Genomic DNA, 22,902 nt, shown 5'->3' on the forward strand with positions numbered 1-22,902 from the left:
TGTGTGAAACCAAGCACCCTTTGAGTTATTTTAAGGTATGTCGTCATGTTTCTTTCCTAAACTTAACCTACGTAACTTCACTCGCATAACCTTACCAGCATAATTTTATGTTAAGTAAGTAACGTGATGTGACAATGCCCAACCAGGTTTCTTCTTCTAAACCTAACGTACATAACTTTACTTTCCAAAACCTAACCTACGTAACTTTACCTTTAGTATGTAACTTAAGTTTATGTACTCAACTTAAGGTTAATATGTAATGTGATGTAATGACACCCAACCATGTTTCTTTTCCTAAACCTAACCTATTCGACTGTATTTACTTAAACCTAACCTACATTACTTACTGTTAAATTTGTAGCTTTATGTTAAGTACGTAGCTTAAGACAAAGTTTATAATGTGACGTGACGACATCCAACCAGGTTCCCTCTCCTAAACCTAACATGCATAACTTAATTTTCCTAAACCTATAAGTTTATGTTAAGTATGTAACATGACATTTTAATGACCATTCATGGGGTATTAATTTGTTGAATGTCATACGACATTCAAATTCAACAAAAACTGTACATCTCTATGATGAGGTGTAAATCACTATTACAGTAGTAATAAATTGTTTTGTGTCGTCTGTTTGGTGCTGGACAGATAATGTACAGTGAGTTTATCAAAGCTTTTTTCCTTAAAATTGTGATGAGTGCAGTTTGAAGTATCAACATCAATGTGGGAAATCTTGCAAGTCAATAAACAGAACTATTTTATGGCAATATTGGAGTTTTATTTAATTTTTTATCAATTAAATGAAGTGCCCTGATTTTCCTGGTATTTATTTAATTCACTGAATTAGCATAAAAACAGACTGGTCCTGTCTGGTTTATTTATTCAAGTATCCAAAAGTATCTCAGCCAGTTTTACAGAAATGTAACAGTATTTGTTTCTGTGGTTATGGATCTGTTGAGGGATATCCTAGAGTGGAGTCTCTGAACCTTTTCCCTATTATTTAGGCCCCAAAATTCTGGCACAGGTACAGTTGTCATGTGGTCATGTGCTTGGAAGTTGCTCCAAATGAATTATGGTTCATTATGAAATTGTTGATATATTTCAAACATATTTAATATTTTTTTGTTTCTATTAGAAATGTAAATCCTGTCTGCTCATCCATCAATTCCAAGTTGTGTCCAGGCGACAGGTTTTAGTGACCTTTGTTAGAAACTACAGCTTCATAAATGCAGTATTTATTGCACAGATTTTCATTGGACTACATTATTGTTTACTTGTGTTCATGCACATCTCCTGTAAAATGCTTGGTTACATAATAAAATAAGAAACAGCTGTGTCATGAAGAGGACAATGTGCAGGAAACACGTCTTAGTTATCAGTAATCAGCAAAATCTAAACAACTTGAATTATAGTATATGTTCAGGATATAGGACTGATCACCTGATTATTTAATTTCCAGTCTCTTGTGTCTTTGTCTACAAATCTTTTTGCTCTTTGTGTCTTTCAGAACTAGCTCAGCATGACTGTACACACCGTGTTGTAGGAGTCCAGTGCTGACAGTGTGGAAGGAGTGAACAGTAAAGGAAGCACAAAGAGAAGCAGAGAGTGTTTGAGGAGACTGGACGCTTTTTACCATCAGAGCAGATGGGTGAGACGGAGGATGAGCGCACAGCGCAGGCCAGCGTGCTCTTTGAGAACTTTGTCCAAGCATCCACATGTAAAGGGACTCTGCAGGCTTTCAGCATCCTCTGCAGGCAGCTGGAGCTGGATCCTCTGGACTACAGCAACTTCTTCAGCTCACTAAAGGCTGCAGTCAGCTCCTGGAAGGTCAAGGCCCTGTGGACCAAACTGGACAAAAGGGCACAGCAGAAGGTCTACAACCAGAATAAAGCCTGCCAGGGCACTAGGGTAAGAGAGACCAACTGGAGACGACCTGTACTGGAGTTTGAGGCTACTAATAGACAAAGGAAATGAACTGAGCCATGAGCCACTACAAATATGTAAACTGTGCTTGTTCACGTAAAAGGCATTGTTGTGACCTTTTTATAGTGTTTGAGATCCAAGCAAAAAGTACTATAGTGTCATCACACAGGAAAGCATCACAGTTAAATTCATCTATGTATCTTTAAGAAATATGTTGCTCAAGAAGCATGGTGACATAATGTAGTTACCCTTCGCTGTAGCTCGGAAGCTATAACTGCTAATATGCCAGTCAGTCTTAAAGGGTAACGTTGGTATTTTTCAACCTGGACCCAGTTTACCCATGTTTTTGTGTCTGAGTGACAAATAGGAACAACAGTTTTTGAAGTTGAACAACTTGTGGCAATTGTGCACTATCAATTTACAACCATTAAAAGTTTTTTTTTGCCACTGACAGGCTCAAATTATTATTCTAAGTGTCTGACAACTGTATGGAAAGGACTACTACAGAAGCTGACCTTTTTGTTTAACCAGAATTACTAAACCCACCAGACTTCATTTAAATAAACAGTAATTTTGGCATGTATAGTGCTAGCATATTTCCGCTTTTAACTGGGTGAATTAAGGGTTTATTTCAATTGGCAACATTGATTTTTAGGCTGTTTCTGGTTAAACAAAAAAGTCTGTCTCTATAGGAATACTTTCTATAATGTTGTCACACACTTAGAATAACAATCTTAACATGTCCGTGGCAAAAACAAGCACTTTTAGTGGATGTACATTGATGGTGCATAGTTGCCCCAAGTGATTACATTGCAGCTGGTTTCACTGCTGCCAGCTGCAGTGGTCTCGCTCAATAATGGACCAGTTTCAAAAATTGTTGTTCCGATTAGTCACTTTGACTCAAAAATGTGAAAATAGAATCCAGGTTGAAAAATAACAAAGTTTCTCTTTAATGCCTTGTCAAGATTCTCTGTTTTCTCTGCCTTGTGCTGTAAAAGTGATCCACTTACCATATTGTGCCAAATATACCATATCTTGTTGCGTAGACCAAATTTTATTGTAAAGCAGCATTAGTTGAAGTTCTACTAGTTCTGCAGTGAATACAGTTTTTCCTTTAGCTGCTTCAAAATAAAAGCCTTCCAATGGAGCTATTAATGTGAACCAGCAGGATTAGCAGTACTTTAACGCAGCTGTAATTGGTTGTAGGACAGTTTACAGTAAACAGTGAAATAATGCTGAAATCTGGAAGTACAAACAGGAATGTGAGAGTGAAATCGAGCTCCAAACTGCAGGGATTCATTTATAAACTACACAGGTGCTAAGGGCTGGACAGAGGAACTACTAAAAAGAGAAGTTGCTCTGTTGTCATCAGCATAGTTTGATTTATATATGTTGAATTATCAGTTAGGTGCAAGACACAGCTTTGGCCCGAGGGAGAAGATGGTGCAGATGAGCACCCTGCTGTGAGGCCTCAGAGAAAACTGACTTGCTCATGGCTAAACTGTGCCTGTGGAGAAACAGCCTCGGTCCTTGAAATGCAATGACAGATCGGACAGTCTGTGTAGCACCATTTATGTAGTCTGACTTTTGATATGTTCCTGTCTTTTTTCTGTCTCTCCTTTTTGTGTTCTGTTGAGTAGAACATATGTGCCCATTTTTACAACCCTTAAAAATCCTAAACCTAAAAAAAACACTTCAGGAATTATGGTTTATTTGTTCAAATACCCAATTAGGACCTTTGCCAGTGTGGATTGTTGGGGAAATAAATTATTTAAGCAGATTATTTCTGTAATTATATGCAAATTATTAATTGGACCAAAGTAATCTTAAAAATGAAAAGCTGAATTAACTGGATTCAGTGCATGTAGCTTGTGCAAATTCAGTTTGATCTCATAACTGTCTATAGGGGAAACTTTATGAAAGTGGGCCCTGTTAGTCAGATGGCAGTACGAGGCCTAAAGCCAGGATGGGAGTTCAGATACATTTTTAAAGTGATAGGTATCTCATATTTGTTATTTTACGTGATGTGCTAATCTGTCTTATTGTTGGACCATGTATGTCTGAGTATTATAGGCAGCATGTTTAGCATAGTGTTCGATGACTTCATATCTGAAGGGAAAGATAAGACATCCGTAGAGGAAAGAGGCCAGAGACTCGAAGAGGGGGGAGATAGCAGAGACGGGTTGGGCTGAAAGTCGGCCAAAAATAACAACTAATTTTTGTGGGAGAAACTGCTATTTAGAGACAGACGACTGGCTGTAGCTAGGGAGGTTCTCTGTTTTCTGGAACTCTGTGTCTAGAAAAAAATATCTGTATCTTAGTTTCCTGTACATTGTGTTCTGTTATATGGAAGATGCCATGAATCATACTCTAAACTAACCTTTCTCAGATGGCTGTGCTAATTGTTTTATCCGTTAATTTTCCCTGTAACTGTAAACTAGCAAACCGCATGATGACCTGGAAATTAGACATCGGCGGTAATCACACAGGACCTTTGAGACTTCTCAGATAAAGTTTTTTCCTCTCCTGTTCCCATTTCCAAATTTCTTCTCAGTCCAAAAGGAAACATCAGTGCGAGTTAGTGTAAATATAGCCAGGATTTTCAGTCACACCTACTGTAAGCTTTGAACACCATATTTTAAGTGGTGATTCTCAAACAGTGGCCCTCAAAATGCCATCTTGTGGGCTGTGGAGGTACAGCCAGTTTGTTAGGTTAGATCAAAATGTATTTTTTTTTCTGTTATTTACAAAGCTATTTTATTTTTTTATATCTTAATTTGCTCAAGAATTTACATAAATAAAAAAGTAAATTAAAATGCATTATTTCAGTGACCAGTTATGTTTAGATATCACCATGCCAATCACGATACATCATCAGTTTGAGACTAACATGTCTTGCTACTGTAGCTAGCTAACGTCAGTGGTAGATGAAGTACCTGAAAGCAGGGGTAGGAATCACCAGAGGATCTATAATATATTATCATGATACTTAAGTCACGATACAGTATTAATGCGATTTTAAATGTTGTGATATCCTGAGTATTGCGATAAAATATATCGCAATTTATTACCTTTTTAAATTAGGTTCCTAAAGGAAAAACTTTGTCACCATCTGTTTTATCTAGTAAGCTACCTAAAGTTTAATTTGTATCCGTAATATTAATAGTTTATATAATAAAAAAGTTGATACTTGGCACTATGTGATGATACGATATTTCGACGCAAAAATATCGCAATACTATACTATATAGATTTTTTCTTCCACTCCTACCATAATTGAGTAAAAGTACAAATATCTTGCCAGAAAATGACTTTCGTAGATATTAAAGTCACCAATTAGAATAACAATTGAGTAAAAGTCTTAAAATATCTGATATTTACTGTACTTGTGTATCAAAAGTAATGTTATTAGGTTAACTGTAACTGACTATTGAAAGTAAAAGTACATGTAAAAGCTGGTAATAAAAAAAGGATTATTAAATTTATTTCTTTCTTTCTTTTTATTTCTTCTTTGTTTTTGTTTTTTTTTATCATTTATTTGTGAAGGTGGTCCTCAGACATTTTTAACAATCAGAAGTGGGCCTGAAGTCAGAAACTGTTGAGAACCCCTACTATGAAGTATACACTTGCGACTTGCCTTTGAAATATTACGTTTATAAAGTGACAAGTGTGTTAGCAAACAGATGCTTATTTACACAGACAGAACATCATTAGCATTCATCTGGAATCATGTGTCTGGACACCTGATGAATGTATGTCTAGTATTCACTCCCTTTTAGCTCCTTAGTTTCCACTAACTCTTGAGGGAAATATTTGGCTCTGTAATCCAAGTTCAAATTTGTTTATGTGTCATTTCCACATACAGAGTATACAGAGATGAAAAGTTGTTTCCCACGGCCCAAGGTGCTAATAGAAAACTAACTCACCCCCTCTTTCACATTTTACCCTCTTCTTCCTTTTTTATTCAGTGCCTGATCATTGGCGGTGGTCCTTGTGGTCTGCGGACAGCCATCGAGCTGGCACTGTTGGGCTGTAAGGTGGTGGTGATCGAGAAGAGGGACACCTTTTCCAGGAATAATGTGCTCCACCTGTGGCCCTTCACTATCCACGACCTCAGGGGCCTCGGAGCCAAGAAGTTCTACGGAAAGTTCTGCGCTGGCTCCATCGACCACATCAGTGAGTGTAAATCTGTGTCAGTTATTTCTCAATTGCTCTCATTTTTAAATGAGCGAGTGGACTGAAGCTTAACTTTTAAACTTCTGTCTTTTACCTCATAGTGCTCTGAGAAGGAAGAGAAATTGTTCTTTGGTTGTGTCAAATAATCTCAGAAGAATCACTTCCTTAACCTTGGGGTCAGGACCCTTTTTACAGTCACTTGAAATGCTGCTGTCTATATTTAACACCGTGGCATGATGGGTGGTATTTGCTGGCTGTATGACTCTGCAACCTGTGAGAAGAGATTTTCCAGTAGCCTAGTTTGCTGCAGTTTATTTCTTCAGTCTCTCCCTAGTGGGAAGTTTCCACTGGCATTTCTTGCTCTCCAGCTTTAGTAACGGTGTCATGTATTAATATCTCGTTTCAAAGATGTATGTCTCCATAACACTTACTTGTTCTCATCTGTAAGAGAAGCCACTTCCTCCCATAACAGCTGCTGAGAAAGCAGCTGTAAGCTACAAAAGACACTATATTAAAGGATAAGTTCTGTTTTTTTCTACATGGACCCATTTGTCCCATATTTTTTGTCTAAATGACTAATGGGAACAACTATTTTTGAAATTGATCAAGTATTGAGCCGGAACACTGCAGTCCGTAGTGGCGAAACAGACTGCACTGTAACCTGTTGGGATATGTAGCATTTGTTGAAGAGTAAGATACCTTTTTTTTTTTTATAATACTCCAGAAATCTCTCTTGCCAGTTCCATCAAACTCCATTTAAATAAACAGTAATTTTAGTGTGTGTAGAACCAGCACATTTTCAAATCTAATTGGGTGATTTAAAGGTTTATTTCAATCAAATCAGAGTAAGTGATTGCTGGAACAGTAGAAAGATGAACCAAGCTAATTTTTGTGAGTTTTATTTTGTCTCTGTCGACTTTGAATGAAGTGTGTTGTACGATGATAAAATTGCTGTTTATTTAAATGGAGTCTGGTGGGTTTGATGATGGCAATATCGAGGCTGTTTCTGGTTAACCAAAAAGGATCTTTCTCTTTAATAAAGAGGTCTGTCTCAGTAGGGATCCTTTCCATAAGTGGTCACAGACTAGAATAATAATCTGAGCCTGTCAGCGGCAAAAGCGCTTTCAGTGAATGTAAATTGACGATGTACAATTGCCCCATATGGTTTCATTGCAGCCTGTTTCGCCACTGCCAGCTGGAGCCTCTCTCTCAATACTGGGCCAGTTTCAAAACTATTTGTCCCTATTATTTACTTAGACACAAAACATGGGGAAAAATAGGGTCCAGGCTGAAAAATATTAAACCCACCCTTTAACTCCATAAAATCCAATGTGTGCTTCACACGTTTTACTTTTTATTAATGGAACATTATGTTACTGTCAGGATGTTGTTGATCTATGACATTTCATAGTCTGTTTAGTGGGGATGGTAGTGGCATTGATGCAGATCTTTTTAAGCAGAACTACTGATGATCATGATGTGACAGATCTACATTAAATACATTTACTTTGTCAGTGTCATTATAAAATTTATGCTTTCCACTATCATTCAACTCAGTTTTAGCAGCCTTGTGTCACTTAACATTAAAAATGATCCCAATAAGTTCTACACAGTCAGGTACACAGATTTTAAATTTTAGATATCAGACTGGTACCCAGTATAGGCAGATACACTCAGGTACTGGAAGAGAGGAAGTTGGATTGGTACATCCCTACTGCTCAGATACAGAATATGTACAGTTAAAATATGTATTGCCTTGTGTTAACAAAATTAGAATCACATGGAGGAATGTATTTTTCTAAAGTTTTTATATGAGTTTGTTACAGCAATTTCACAGTTCACATTCCTAGTCATATACCTGAACTAACACGCTAATGAACACAAATGTTTTTGTAGCAACATCAGCTTTATAGGGTTGTGATGACATTATAGGAGCAACCTGTGGCGTATGGTGCAGCTTGTTAGTAGACTGGATGCAGCTGCCCATCCAGTATAAAATACATATATCCATTGAGGTAGCTCTAGGCTTGCTTTGTGTGCTTTTTGGCTCTACAATATCTGCATTTGTGTCTATCCACTCCAGGTATCCGCCAGCTTCAGCTGATGCTGCTGAAAGTGTCTCTGATTCTGGGAGTGGAAATTCATGTCAATGTGGAGTTTGTCAAGCTTTTGGAGCCACCAGCAGAGCAGACTGACGACAGTAAGTATGCATGTGTCTGTTATCCGTATGTTAAAGGGTCATGAGTGGCAGTGACACACAGGGACTCACCAGCATATCTTAGCTATATATGGAAAACTGCCTGCTAACAAAATGCATGTGTTAAAGTAATCAGAAAGTTTCCCAGAGAGGAGGCGTTTGCACTGGCAGCATTTATAGCAAACTGTCTGGAAAATAACACGTCTATTGATAGAGTCTGCTGATAGTTACATTTTAGTTCTACTTTGAGTTTGCCTTTCTAAGTGTCTCAAAATATGCCAAGTGTCCTAAATATGGCACATGGGGACTCTCATAACACTTAACACTCCAGAGAACATGACATAACCATTTGTCTACTTTAAAATCTCACAGCGAGAAAACTGATGTCCAATTAAATCCACCAGCTTGATTCATGGCAAGCCCGGTTCTCTCACTAATAATCTGAAGCAGACTGCTAAAGATCTTGGCATATTATTTGATACAAATCTTCGTTCATGCCCAAGTAATAGATATTGTCCAGACATGTTTCCTTCAACTCAAAAAGATCTCTAAAACCAGATTTTTCTTACCACCTTCGGATTAACACAAGGTCATACATGCTTTTATTTTTTCTCGCCTGGATTACTGTAGTGCACTTCAAGTTGGTATGAGCCAGAGCTCCCTTCACCAACTACAAATGATGCAGAACGCTAACGGAAGAATTTTAACAGCCACTAAGAAATTGATTTTAAAATGATAATGATCACCTTTACAGCATTAAATGGACTTTCTCCAAATTACATCAAGGATTTATTGACCCCCCCATGTACCCGTGAGTTCCCTTAGATCAGAGCTGATTGTGACTAATTTGATGTGATGTGTGTGGTAATGCGCATATATACAAGACCGAGTAAAAATGAGCCGACAAGACTGAGACCTTCAAAAAGTTGTCTTCAGGCAAAGACCAGTCTCAAGTACTACAACACTGCCTCATAAACCTTGTGAGGTCAGAAAAACAACATGATAGGAGTGGGCTGAGCTGGTTTGTTGTGTTCTTCCTCAGGTCCTGGGTGGCGAGCAGAAGTCCGACCCTCCAGTCATCCTGTCTCGGACTTTGATTTTGATGTGGTGATTGGAGCCGATGGACGCAAAAACACATTAGATGGTGAGAAAGAAGGAAAACTTGGACTGACAAACCAGAGCGATGCTGTGGGTGTAAATTATAGTGGGTGTTCTGGTTTAAAATGAGTCCTGAGAAAAAGTTTGTTCTTGACCTACATTTATTGGACAATTTTACACTGCAGTCAAAGCACTATTTGTTATTTTTACTGAAAAAGAGGTGGGTGTTGCAAAGCTGCTTTTAGTCACTGGGTCAAGCATTTCCTGTTGACATAGTTTCAAGTGGAAGCTTAATAGCCTGGATGGGGGTCAGCGGTGTGTGTGTGAGTGTGTGTGCTGGTTTTATGAAGTGTTTGAGAGCTTTGTTGCATGCTCATCCATGTTTGTGTGTGTGTTTGTGTGTGTGTTTGTGTGTGTGTGGTATATGCATTGTGCATATGTTTGCTGACACATAAAGTTACTGATTACAGAAAAAGTAAACATTCTCTCAGAATAAATGGTCGACTCCATAAGCAGTCTGTCTCCATTACTGCTGGGAAACTCCCTTTTGTGTAGGCCTACTGGAGCCTGGAGGGTCAGCTACTCTTTAAATATTGTTCTTGAATCCAACTTTGACTTTGTACCCATTCTCATATTACTTAAAAACTAGCCATTAATGAAATATTGTTACCAAAGGTTTGATTCATTGCTAAGATTTGTCTTTCTCTTGCGGCAGGATTCGGTCGTAAAGAGTTTCGAGGGAAGCTGGCCATCGCCATCACAGCCAACTTTGTCAACAGGAACACCACAGCAGAGGCTAAAGTGGAGGAAATCAGTGGGGTGGCCTTCATCTTTAACCAGAAGTTCTTTCTGGAACTCAAGGAGGAGACAGGTGAAGTAGAAAAAAAGCGTAGCGCTAGCAACCCATGCTATAAAGACTCACTATGCAGGGCTGTCTGTTTGCTTCTCCCACTCTAATTGCTCCTTCTTACAGCATTTGAAGTGCCATTAGTTAAGTAACCCTGCTGCTGTTTTCAGGAATTGACTTGGAGAACATAGTTTACTACAAAGACAACACCCACTACTTTGTCATGACGGCAAAGAAGCACAGTCTGCTGGACAAAGGAGTCATCATAAATGTGAGTGTACACCTGCATATGTAAATACAGCAGTACAGTCAGTATATTAGTACTGTCAGTGTTGGCCTGGTATATGCAATACCTTGTACCTGACCTCAACAAAGAGAAAATGCCGTTAACCAGGTGGTCTGATTCTTAATGATTCTCTTGGTGTTATTCTTGCAGTCCCTGCTATTGATATTCCCAAGGCAGGGTAGAGCACTGCCTATCAAATATCTTGTGTGGTGCTTTTTCCGTAGCTATGATGTTTCCTATCCCGATGCTCTCGATGGTGCAGGAGTAAAAACTCCTCACTTGTTGAGGTGATACCTGAAATTTCCTCCAGTGTTCCTGAATTGCCTTTCTCACCAGTGAGTCAGTATGTAGCACCCAGGTCAGGCCCTCAGTGAGGTGGGCACCAAGGTATTTGAAGCAATCCACCTTTTTCCACAGAGGACCTATTAATATTAAGAGGAGCATAGTTTGTGTGCTGCTTCTTCCCAAAGTTCACAATCATCTTCTTGGTTTTGCTGGCATTCATAAGTAGGTTGGTGTCCTGACACCAGCAGGTCAGATCCTCTACGTCTTTCAGGTAGGCCTTTTCATTCAGGCCCATCAGAGCTGTGTCGTTGTTGGCAAATTTGATGATGGTGTTGGAGTTGGAAGTGGCTACAAAGTCTTGTGTGTGCAGGGAGTATAGTAGGGGACTTATAATGCAGCCCTGGGGTGCTCCGGTGTTAAGGATAAGGTTGGAAGAGGTTAGACAGTATAAATTAGGGTATTATTATGACGTTGTGGGTGAAATATTGTTAAAGGGACATTGTGTAACATTTTCAGTTTATTGGCAAAAATTGATGTCTGCATTCATAAATATATCATCACTGGTGTACTATTACCTCCACCAATAATCTGACTTATTCTCATAAAAGGAGAATTTCGGATTTGTTTGTACATTGTGCGGGTAAGTCGTCTGTGGGGTTCCATTACGTTTCGCCATCTTGAGAATACACCTGCCAGCAAGGGACATACAGCACCGCCTTCTGCGTTTTCGTTGAGAGCCAGGCCAGCACTGCGTGACTGAGGAGCCGAAGGAGAGGAGCAAGAGGCGCTTCGCTACTACCCTGGCAAATCTGAAACAAAGTCCCACTCTTTGAGCATAATGCAGGATCATGCATATGCAGCATCATGGGAGTCGGAATCCTTGTCGCCAAGAAAGCGCAAAAGGGAATAGAAAAGGCAGCGTGACCGGCGAATTAAAAAAACGAAGGCCCACATCGGGGTAGCCTTTCCCAGGTAGAGAGAGCTGCTGAGGGAGAATGGTAATGCAATCACAGGCCAGCGCCGCTGTTGGCTGTTAGCCGCTGTTAGCGGCCAGTCGCTAACAGCCTCATCCCTCTCCTCGCATTACTGCGCCGCTGTTAGCGCTGGCCTGTGATTGTATTAGCCTACCTTTCTCCTTCAGCAGCTCTCTCCACCTGGGAAAGGCAACCCCAATGCTGACCCTTGTTTTTTTAGTTCGCCAGTCACTCTGCCTTTTTGATTCCCTTTTGCACTTTCTTGGCGACGAGGATTCCGTCACCCATGATGCTGCATAATACATGAGTCCTATGTTGTAAACACAGCCAGCATGGTGAGGAGGGGGTTTGTCAACTTGCATCGTGTGTGTCTGTGTAGGAGCCTGAATGAATATTCCATGTAGTATCGGATGACATGGTTTCATCAGTGTTATCATAGCTTTTTGGTACACAGCGGCTACAGTTGTTGCAATACGTGTTTGAAACAGTGAGGCGCTAGAGTGCGCCATCTGTTTGAATGCAATATATGATTTCAGCGTTAGATGGGAGAAATTCCTACACACTGTGGCTTTAAACCTTCCACCCAGAACTTGCCAGGACAATCATCTGAAAATATACACCACACACATGCAGGTAAGCATTAAAAAAACTGCTTGAGATTCAGTAGCATACACATGCGGACTGTCTTTTATTTTTCAGTAACCCACACATACACAGACACACACACGCACGCAGATGTTGAAACCCTGCCTCGCTGTGCCCTCAGTGGTCTCCATCTCATCTTACATTGCCCATTAGTGCAGAATGATATCTCAATGCGTCAGCTGTGAGGCAGCATGTGTACATGTGGCCAAAGCCTCAGAGGCCTCATCACTGATAATAGCTCACTGATTTAACAAACTGACTAACTTGGTTTTGTCATTATTTCCCCCTTGCAGTGAAACACACCAGTCTAAATTTGTTTTTGATTTCATTTCTGGAGAAATGTGAAACAGTGGTGGTTAACAGGAAGTTTTATGTTGATAAAAACATGGGACGATGATTCAGGGGAAAGTCACAAGCCAGCTGCTAACTTTGCCTGTCCGCCATTTGTCTGAATTGCAAACAACTGGCTGCTGCTGCTGGAAGCAAAGGATGATAAGATTGGAGTTTTTAGGCTAGAAAACCAAAAGAATTTAGCTTAAAGAGGCTAAAAAGTTCAATAGCGCTGACAGGAACAGCACAGTCAGGTGATAATTTTCTGGGTTTCCTTTACAAGTGGCCCCTTAAATGTTACACTTGGTCATTTGAGCCATAGTTTACATAAAAGTATTGATCAGTGCAGCTTTAAATCATTTAGTTTAATTCAATGATGTCTGCCTTATACCTTCCTCCCCTCCTCTAAATACAGGACTACATAGAAACGGAGCGCCTGCTGAGCGCTGACAACGTCAACCAGGAATCATTGCTCTCCTACGCCCGTGAGGCAGCCGACTTCGGCACAAATTACCAGCTGCCATCCCTCGACTACGCCATCAACCACTACGGGCAGCCAGATGTAGCCATGTTTGACTTCACCAGCATGTACGCCTCAGAGAACGCCGCCTTGATCAGGGACAAACACGGACATCAGCTCCTGGTCGCACTGGTGGGAGACAGTCTGCTTGAGGTATGAGGTAGCAGTGACAGTGGGTGTTGTTTGTGTGTTGTCAGAGTTGTTTGATACTCTGGCCTCTGCCCTGACTGAGGCTTAGCTTGTGTGCGCTCAAGCTGACATCATGTTCTCTGTTTGCAGCCCTTCTGGCCGATGGGTACAGGTTGTGCTCGGGGTTTTCTGGCAGCCTTTGACAGTGCTTGGATGGTGAGGGGCTGGGCGCAGGGCAAGAGTCCTCTGGAAATACTGGCTGAGAGGTGTGTGGTCTGTTGTCTCTAACTTTAGATAAGCAAGGTAGATTTTCTTTGCATTTCATACAGTTGAAAACAAGTCGATAGCTGTGCCATTGGGAGCAATTTGGGGTTCAGCATCTTGTAATAACAAAGCATGACAACTTGGCAGCTACTGGCCAGACACTTATTACTGCGTATACATGTTCCCCACAGGACAAGAGAGGTTGTTGTTGACTCTCTGACCATTTATTACTTTAAAATTATACTTTACTTTTACTAATCAGTTACCAAATAGGCAAATTACCATGACATTTACTTAGGAGATTCATGCTTCACAGAGGATGAACCATATACATGTGCTGTCTTCTAGCTCCTCCGTGCCCTTTAATTGGACATTCATGCTCCTCAAAGGATGAAAACTATTGTTTATAGTGACCTTATGACCTTTCCTCCTGCTCCGCTGTCAGTCCAAAGTGTGTACTTGTACACAAGTATCATGAAAACGTGAAAGGCAAATTGGCTTACCATCAACTGACCACAAATCTAAAAAAAATCTATGAAGCTGCACTGTCTTGAATCTACCAGTTATATCTGTGCTGTTGTCTCTACAGGGAGAGCATCTACCGCCTGCTGCCTCAGACCACCACGGAGAACATCAGTAAAAACTTTGAACAGTACAGCATTGACCCTGCCTCCCGCTACCCCAACCTCAACTCCAGCTGTGTACGCCCACACCAGGTCAGTCCAACACTTATATAATAAGGAAGGAAACTAAGGAAAGCACTTATAGATGTAAGTTGTCAGCATGTTTGTTCAAGACTCCCCTCCACATCCCTGCTATATGTTGAGATTGCAAGTGGCTCTATGGCAAATGCAAAAAGGAGCGAGCTCATAGGGCACCCCTGATGGGTGTCCCAATTAACATTTGTAGAGTTGTTAACGATGACTATATTCCTTTATTAGCTCTGCCAGCTAATAACCACATACAACTAATGGGGCTCCAAAGAGATTTGTGTCAACTGCAAATCCTCTAAATCATACTGTTTGCTTTTGCAATGACTAAGTGTCCCTGTGATTTTGTTAAACAATGTTTGATCAAGTTTAAAATAATTTCATATTAATTAATATTTCCCTACATATCTTTGACTTTCTCTCTGCCTCTTTGTTCTCTCAGGTGCGTCACCTGTTCATTGATGGCCAACAGGACTCATGTCATCTGGAAAAAGGAGGACCCATACGTAGATCAGTGAACTTGTCCAGAAGAGGTGAGAATGACTATTCCCCCAAACACAATGTGGTGATTTAGTCCTGATGGCTGTCTGACACATTCAGTGTCATTGTCCATGAAAATATTGAGATTTGAAAATAATGATCTATGAGAAAAAAAAGGTGCGATTTGTGTTAGATGATGTAATGTGGCTTTCCCCACTGGTCCAAGATTTAACTTTGCTCACTTAGTATGTTTGATGTTTGTCTCTATCTCATCTGCTCTCTGAACCTCTATGATATCTAACTATACAGCAAAGTATCTCTGTATGTGTGTATGTTTAGTTTAGTTTAGTTTATTTGTTTGTTCCTCACATGAAAGTGGACAACAGAATTTGCACATGCACTCTACATTTTCAAATCAACACCTCCATGACTGGAAAGGAGCAGCGAGAAGAAAAAAGATTCTTATATGTGCCTGCCCCCTAATGTATGTATGTGTGTCCTTTGCATTTCTTGAGAACCGTTCATCTGATCTACTTCACACTTGGCAGGTGATTTACTGGAGAACCAAGGACATACAGTCTCAAATTTGGTGCAATTTGGACATATAACATGTTCAATATTATTAAACTTTAGTGGTGGCAGGGCTTCAGGGCTCTGAGGACTCAGTCGAACATGTTAGTTGTGTATTTTACTGGTGTTTCTGACTGTCATACTAACTTAAAATACTAATATTGTTACCGTTCTGTACAGGCATGTGTTCTGTACAGGCATTCCGTTCTGTACAGGCATGTGTTTAAATAGGCACTGCACTAATTGAAAAATGAGCCATCAGGCAGTTAGTCAGTGACAAGGTTTACGTGCCGGCTGCAACTGGAATCTTGCCAAAATGCAACTTTAAAGTCTGTAAAACTATTAGTAAAGTTTGATTTTCTTCTTCTGGTTTTTCAGCGTAGATCTTCATTTTAAGACACTAAAATATATCAAAATAAAGATTCAGAAAGCATTTTGGTTTCAGTATGATTGCGAGACAGTGCTGAACATGTATCAACTGGTTATAGGGATAGTGTGATTTGTGTTCATGCTGCTATAATAACAGACTATAGACGCCCTGAATATCTTTAGACAAAGTATTAACAGTCAGGAATGCTGCCAACTACTCAGATGGGACTGTATTCTACTTTCAGAGCTCTCTGTCATGCTGTAATGGTAATCTGATCATCCTATGAGCCACCGCTGAGATTAGATACATCCACAGCCCTGTTAACACTGCATTGAAGCATTCGCTGATACCTTTCTAGGTGAAATTAAGAGACTCAGCAACTGTTTATAAAACTGTCTCAACTCTAACTCAGCCAGACAGTGTAGCATGACAGCTTAGCTGCTGTAACAAAGGCTGAGCCATTTGAACATGCTGTCTACATCAAACTGGAGTGTACCCCTGAATTAAGTTTACTGGAGAAAAAAGGCTGACATCATAGTGAATGCCTCGCCAGCCTTCACTGAGGGGAAACTTTAGCCTTATCTCAGTCACAGGCTGACACACCTCATCCCAGACAATACAGCTGGATAACATTACACCCACATGAGGGTCAAACATGATGCTTCTCACAAACATGTGCTGACCTGCTCTGCTTTGCTAAACAACAACAGTATGCAGCTGAATGTTGTCTTCTCTATAATGGAGGTTTCTCTCTGAGAGGAACAAATAATTGTTTAGTCACAAGTTACAGCAGCAGTAATAGATTGTTTCAGGACCCTTAGGGGCAGCAGAATAAGTTGCAAACACAACCTGGCTTGACATATTATTACCTGCGCCAAGGAGGTTATGTTTTCGCCGGCGTTGGTCTGTTTGTCTGTTTGTTTGTCTGCAAAATAACTCAAAAAGTTCTGAACGGATTTTGATGAAATTTTCTCCGAGTGCTTTTATAGTTTTCTTATGTTATGATGTCATGGTGAAGTTGTAAACAAACAATGCCTTATTGATATTTCCAAAACAATATTAGTGTTAATATGGAGTAGGCATACCAATACCAGTCAAATTCCACAATTCTCGATACCCAATATGATGTCACTGCAGTGCTCAGCACAGAATAGAAGCTCAGGGCCTTGTGATGTTGCTGCTACAGTGTTACTATCTGGGCTCCCATTGCAAGGAATTAAAGAGGAATGCTGGCCTCAGAAAAACACACTTTTCTTTTCGACGAGTCGAGGTGGAGCTGTTGCAGCAGCTGCACTTGTCACTGTCTTCCACATGTTGTTCTTCTTCCATGCTGGTAGGCGTTCTTCTTCTTCCTTTAGCATTTAATGGCAGACTACAACACCTGAAAGTGTTTATGCTGCTCCTCAGAACAGCAAGACTTGGGAGAACTGGTACTGGAGAAAAACGAGTACCATCACCTTTTCAGAATTTTGGCATCCACTTGGTACCAAAGTATTGATTTGGAGTAATGTATCTGGCTACCTGTTGAATGAAAGCCCAGTATTCACTCTCCTTTTGGCTCTATTTTGGTCTCCTACTTGAGTAAATTATCTGGCTCTTCAGCTGCTGCTGTTGCTCCAGCTGCTGTTGGGAGAAGGTTGCCTTCAGAAAGCCCATTCCTAGGTACGACTTAGGAAAAAGATTGTAGTGTGGGTTAAAGGGCTAGATTTCTGCCAGAAAGAACTTGGTGGTAGAAAGCCCCGAAGACAAACTTCTCCGATGTGTGCTCTTCCTAGTCGTTAACTGCGTCCATCTCTTTTTGGTGCAGGGCAGGTAGTGTACAGTGGGTTTGATAATGGAAACACCTGCTGTCTGCTGTTTACTGCTGCTTGAAATGAGGGTGATGAGTACGATGTAGCTAAAACTAATGCAGCATTACACCAGCCCTGCACTTACTTCTACAGTCATGAAGGTTATAATGCTCAGTTTTTGTTAAAAATGGTTTTAGAGAGGTGTTGATTCACCTCTGTGTTATTTTGGAGGCTGAAGTCTGTCAAGCTGTTGACGTGTATTGTAATATACTAACAGGTGTTTTTAATATTTTCTCCATCCCATCCATATCAGTGATTGTAGGCTAAATATGAGAAACACCATGACACAAAACAGCACTGCAGCAGCTACAGCCTCCAAAATTACCATGAAGTTAGATTAACCATGAAGCAAATTTCCATTCCTTCACTCCACAGATTAACCCTGAAATCCTGCCATGAAGTTACAGTTATGCATTTTAAAACACACCACAGCGAATACTGCAGATCTTTTAAGCAGGCTAGTTTGTGCCCTGACCTGAATATCTGCTCTGTCTCCGAATTCGCTGCCAAGGTTTCTCTGCTTTAGGCTTGGGAGGTGATTCAAGTCTTTCAAGTCACAAGGCTCAAGTTAAACCAACAAGTCACCGATGTTCAGATGCAGAGTTTTATTGAGTCAATGCTGTATTTCGAAGGGCAAATTCCAACCCGACATGACCTTGCTAACGGTATTGTTGATCTCATTGTCTCATGCAGAGTCCGAGGTGCGTCCTGGCAGGCTGCTGACCTGGTGTCAGAAGCAGACTCATGGCTACAGGGGAGTTGACGTAACTAACCTCACATCTTCCTGGAGGAATGGCCTGGCCCTCTGCGCTCTCATACACTGCCAGAGGCCTGAGCTCATGTAAGAACACACACAAAAGCTCACACAATCCAATTCGAAAACACATGGCAATGTTGGTTATTCAGGTCTTGGCAGTTTTCTGTTGGCTTGTGAAGAGTCACCAGTCCAGACTGGCTCTGTTTAAACTGAGCAGCTTAATAATATGAATGAATGGGACAAAATTAATATCTGGGGAATGAGAGGCACTAGTTCATTTGATTTCCTTGTTTGATGGTGCTGACACTCCATCAAAGTGATTTTAATGAACTTATCCACTGATTAATCTCATTCAATAACCGGCTATCATAAAGTCAACACTGACCCACTTTTTCCAGTCCGCTCACACACAACTGAGAAATCAAATAAAAGTGTCAGAGTGATCAGGGGGAATGACATCATTTCTTTGAGGAGGGCTCATTGTGTAGAATCACACACAAGTCATCTACTGTAAATCTTGTCATAGCAGGTTGCTGTGATTCAAAGACTGATTTGTACTTGAGAGATTATGTTTGCATGGTTGGTGTTTTTTTCCATGGTTCCAGTGTTTACCTGTCAAACAAAGCAGTCTTGAGCTCCGCTAGCAGAGCAGCTCTAAAAATGGGCAGTCAATCCACCAGTCTGACGCATAACACGTTCTTGGTCCTCAGAGGATGAACAGTAATCAATTTGTGATCCCTCAGATACCACAGAAACTACATACATACTTACATGCTAACATGCTAAATATTAGCATTTTACCATGCTAAATGTATGCAAACGAACATGCTAAACAGTCCTCCAACTGTTGCTATGTTAATATGTTAAACGTGCTAACATTACCAGCTGACACGCTAAATGTCAGCCTGTTAACATTAAGCTGCTAGCTATGGCTGACGTAGATATTATGAACAATAAAATGCTCACAAAGTGATCAAAATGATGGGATGGGGTAGGAAGTAGGGAAGTGGCCATTGGCCCCCACACTTTACGCCCCTGGCCCACAATTGTTTACGTGGCAGATTGCTGTATTGCAGCTGATGTCATCATAAGATGGTCTCTGGGCTTATTTGATCGTTATTGTGTCTAGTGCTTTTATTGCTGTGCTGACCTGTTCTCTCGTCCAATACGTTTCAATGTACTGTTGACCCTGTGTGAACCTACATATGACTGAGAAACTGAAACTGAAACTCAAATACTTGAACTTTTCTACATCACTTTTATTATAAAATCAGATAAAGCAAAATCCCCTTACTATCTTCTCTTTTGCTCTTGTTATCTCACCTCATCATCTCTCTCTTCTGCCAGTGCTAGAAATATGGAGGATGTTTTAAGAAACAATAGAAACTCATACACTAACCTCCCCTCACTTCACTTTTGTTCTTCCTCAGTGACTATGACTCTCTTAACGAGGAGGACGTGGCAGGGAACAACCAGTTGGTGTTTGACTTGGCCGAGCGAGAGTTTGGCATCCAGCCAGTGACGACCGGTAAGGAGATGGCGGCGGAGGCTGAACCAGACAAGCTGCTGATGGTTCTCTACCTCTCCAAGTTCTACGAGGCCTTCAGGAACTCCCCAGGAAACAACAACCGTGAGACTCCTTCCTGCTTCTGTCACAGATTAAAAACAGTCTTGATCAACTTATTTCGTCAGCTGCTGTGAAGCTCATAAGCATTTAGCTTGTACTGAGAGTAAGAATGTGGAAAAATAATAATTTATTCTTTCATAAATTTTAGTGTAATGACTACAGCTCAATGGAAAGTTATGTTTTCTGGTTGAAGTGACAGTGAATGATAATGGGATAAGAAATAAGCATTGTGGAGTGAATGACCATGTGGTGTCTCACATGAAATTGTCTACAGTGTCTACATATGAAGAATGAAGAAGTTCAATTTAATGCCCTTCATGACATTTTTACAACATTTGTTTATTGTTTTAGGCCGAATCATCTTTTTCTTATTAAAAAAAAATAGGTCAAGTATAGTGCAGAGGTCAGTGTCAGGTAGGAATATGTTGGTTTTTAAACATGTGATTACAGAAACAATTAATTTAAGTTTTCTTGGGATTAGACAATAAGCAGCCACTGTAATGAATCTAACCAGGACTGTATTCTACAAGTAAGGAGATGAAAAAAATGTCATGCAACACAAATAAGGAACCTCAAGGCTGAGGATTTTATTAATGGTCTCATGAAGGCAAGCAGTAAAAATGCCAGGCTACAACGCTAGCCAGCCAGTGCTAGCTTCCTAATGTTAGTCTGGCAGCTAATGCTAAAATTGTGAGGCAAGCACTAGGGAATAGCTGAGGTTTTTAATGCCCCCACGCTAGCAATAGCTGTGGCAAGAGGCATTATGTTTTTAGGTTGTACGTCCATCCATCTGTCCGTCTGTCTGCCCCATTCTTGTGAATGCAGTATCCCAAGAATGCTTTGAGGTAATTTCCTCAAATTTTAGACCAACATTGACTCGACTCAACAATGAACAGATTCAGTTTCAGTGGCCATGGGTCAAAGGTCAAGGTCACAGTGACCTTGTCTGTCTCATTCTTGTGAACACGATATCTCAAGAACACCATGAGAGAATTTCTTCAAATTTGGCACAAACGTCCACTTGCACTCAAGAATGAACTAATTTGATGCTCAAAAGTCAAGGTCGCCATGACCTTGCAGAACATGTGTTCGGCCACAACATTTTCTGTTCACAAACATTTCACACAAAAGTCTAATAGGGTAAAATGATGAAGTGATGACACTAATCCTGGGTGCCTGATTTGAAACTGTGCCGATTGTTTCGATCTTGTGTGCTGCGGGGGGAAGATGTGTGAAGCATCCATGTTTTCACAGAACTGTAGCTGCAACATGACTGGTTTGCAGAGATACAACTGGGAAGCAGCAATTCTAGTTAGAAGTCTATTTCCTTTGGTCCAGGGCAATTCTGTGTTGGTGGAAAAGGAGTATAAGTGTGCATTTAAAGTGCTGATTGGCTCACAAGTAGAACCTTGTAGAGCCAAGTTTGAGTCTCAAGATAGAACCTTTTTGTTTTCTAAATAAAAAGTCCAAAAACGCATATGCAAGTTAAAAAATACCCCACATAATGTTAATATGTTTTCACGGAATAAAATGATATGACAAAAACGTCAGATAGAACCTTTTACTTCCAAGTTGACGTTATATTAAGATAATTATTCCTCAGTAGTAGACGTATGAACTGTAGGCTGTGTAATATACGGAACTGGAAACTACAAACACCACTGTAACCATTGCTTCCAAAATGGCCTTTCTCACTTCTCAACCCAAGCTTGACAAAAAGGAAATGGTTAGTTTGCAAACTCACTCCGGTGTATGACAAAGGGATCCAGCCATACATAACATGTGAATGGGGCAGGGTGTGGGCCGGCTATGCAGTGCACGGTTGGACAGTTTCACCCTAACCACCAAGAAAATGTGTAATACTATACCTAACCAAAAAAAGCTGTGAAAACAGGATCTCCGGTCCTTTACAAACTAACAGAGAGGGAAGACAACTGTAAGACAGTTAAGAGAAGCTAATGGAGGTCACAGTCAGTTTGGTCTTCAAAGTCAGTACATTCTCTTAAAGTATAGACCCAGTAGTATTTGAAATAACTAAGGCTCCGGGACTATTTTACCCGTGAGCTAGTGCTGCACCTCACACAACCGTGGTCAGGTTGGTCCCTGCCAGAGACATGACTGGTATGTGTGCTATGTCTGTGGAAGCCATATCCAGTCACTCCATGTAACTCTGGAGGCCTTCAGCTCCGGTCACACACCCGCTATAAGCTCCAGCTTTGGACACGTTTTGCTTCTCGTGCTTTAATGTTAATGTCCCGCGGACCTCTGTGTCACCCACACTGCTGTCACCACGCTGCAACCCACACCTCTTGAGAGGCTGGGAAAATAATTTACCTTCAGTGGACCATTTTACAGTCCATTTGGTGAGAACTTCCTAGCAGACATTCTTGGAGCTTAAGTGTATGATTTGGTTATATTTAGACTGTGACGATGTGTACACTGTGTGCCATTGTGCTAGGATGGCCTTGGGTAATGTAAGTTGTTATGCAAAGTTACATCAGTGGGTTTTGGTTAATTTCTAATGGTCTTTTGATATCTCTAGTCTAAAAATGTACCCTCCTCACACTGTACTGATTGTATAACTCTTTGTCCACTGTTCTCATGCAGCGAACAGTTCAGCTAAATTTAAGTGTTAGTCTGGTGTTGACGTGGCTGTTAGTGTGCAAACAAATGAGTAATTTGACATTTAAAGGCCCTACAAGACAATTGTTTTTCTCATAATTGCGTCTTTTGGATTATTCTGAAGGTGAAAGCTTTAATAAAATGGCACAATCTTGGTGAAATTAGTGTGGGTGTTCCTGTTAATACCACCACTAGGAGTTGCCAAAGTCAAATATTTTCAACAGTTTCCAAGTGACATCACTGT

The 22,902-nt window shown here is 40.5% G+C and overlaps 1 protein-coding gene across 8 annotated transcripts in view; it reads left to right on the forward strand.

The window, feature by feature from the left end:
- mical2b (microtubule associated monooxygenase, calponin and LIM domain containing 2b) overlaps window positions 1-22,902 on the forward strand; it is an 85,873-nt gene that overhangs the window by 28,061 nt on the left and 34,910 nt on the right. For all 8 annotated transcript variants that reach the window (XR_013491640.1, XM_033634388.2, XM_033634390.2 and 5 more), the window contains exons 2-13: window positions 1,506-1,906; window positions 5,890-6,097; window positions 8,181-8,297; window positions 9,337-9,438; window positions 10,108-10,263; window positions 10,410-10,510; window positions 13,175-13,432; window positions 13,559-13,674; window positions 14,262-14,388; window positions 14,825-14,915; window positions 18,346-18,493; window positions 19,840-20,039. Coding sequence is in view for 7 of the 8 variants with exons in the window: in XM_033634388.2 (XP_033490279.2) it covers window positions 1,643-1,906; window positions 5,890-6,097; window positions 8,181-8,297; window positions 9,337-9,438; window positions 10,108-10,263; window positions 10,410-10,510; window positions 13,175-13,432; window positions 13,559-13,674; window positions 14,262-14,388; window positions 14,825-14,915; window positions 18,346-18,493; window positions 19,840-20,039 (1,888 nt within the window). In the remaining variant the exon portion in view is untranslated. The remainder of the gene's footprint in view (window positions 1-1,505; window positions 1,907-5,889; window positions 6,098-8,180; window positions 8,298-9,336; window positions 9,439-10,107; window positions 10,264-10,409; window positions 10,511-13,174; window positions 13,433-13,558; window positions 13,675-14,261; window positions 14,389-14,824; window positions 14,916-18,345; window positions 18,494-19,839; window positions 20,040-22,902) is intronic.

Source organism: Epinephelus lanceolatus, chromosome 5, assembly GCF_041903045.1.
Source record: "Epinephelus lanceolatus isolate andai-2023 chromosome 5, ASM4190304v1, whole genome shotgun sequence".
NCBI classification, from domain to species: Eukaryota; Metazoa; Chordata; class Actinopteri; order Perciformes; family Serranidae; genus Epinephelus; species Epinephelus lanceolatus.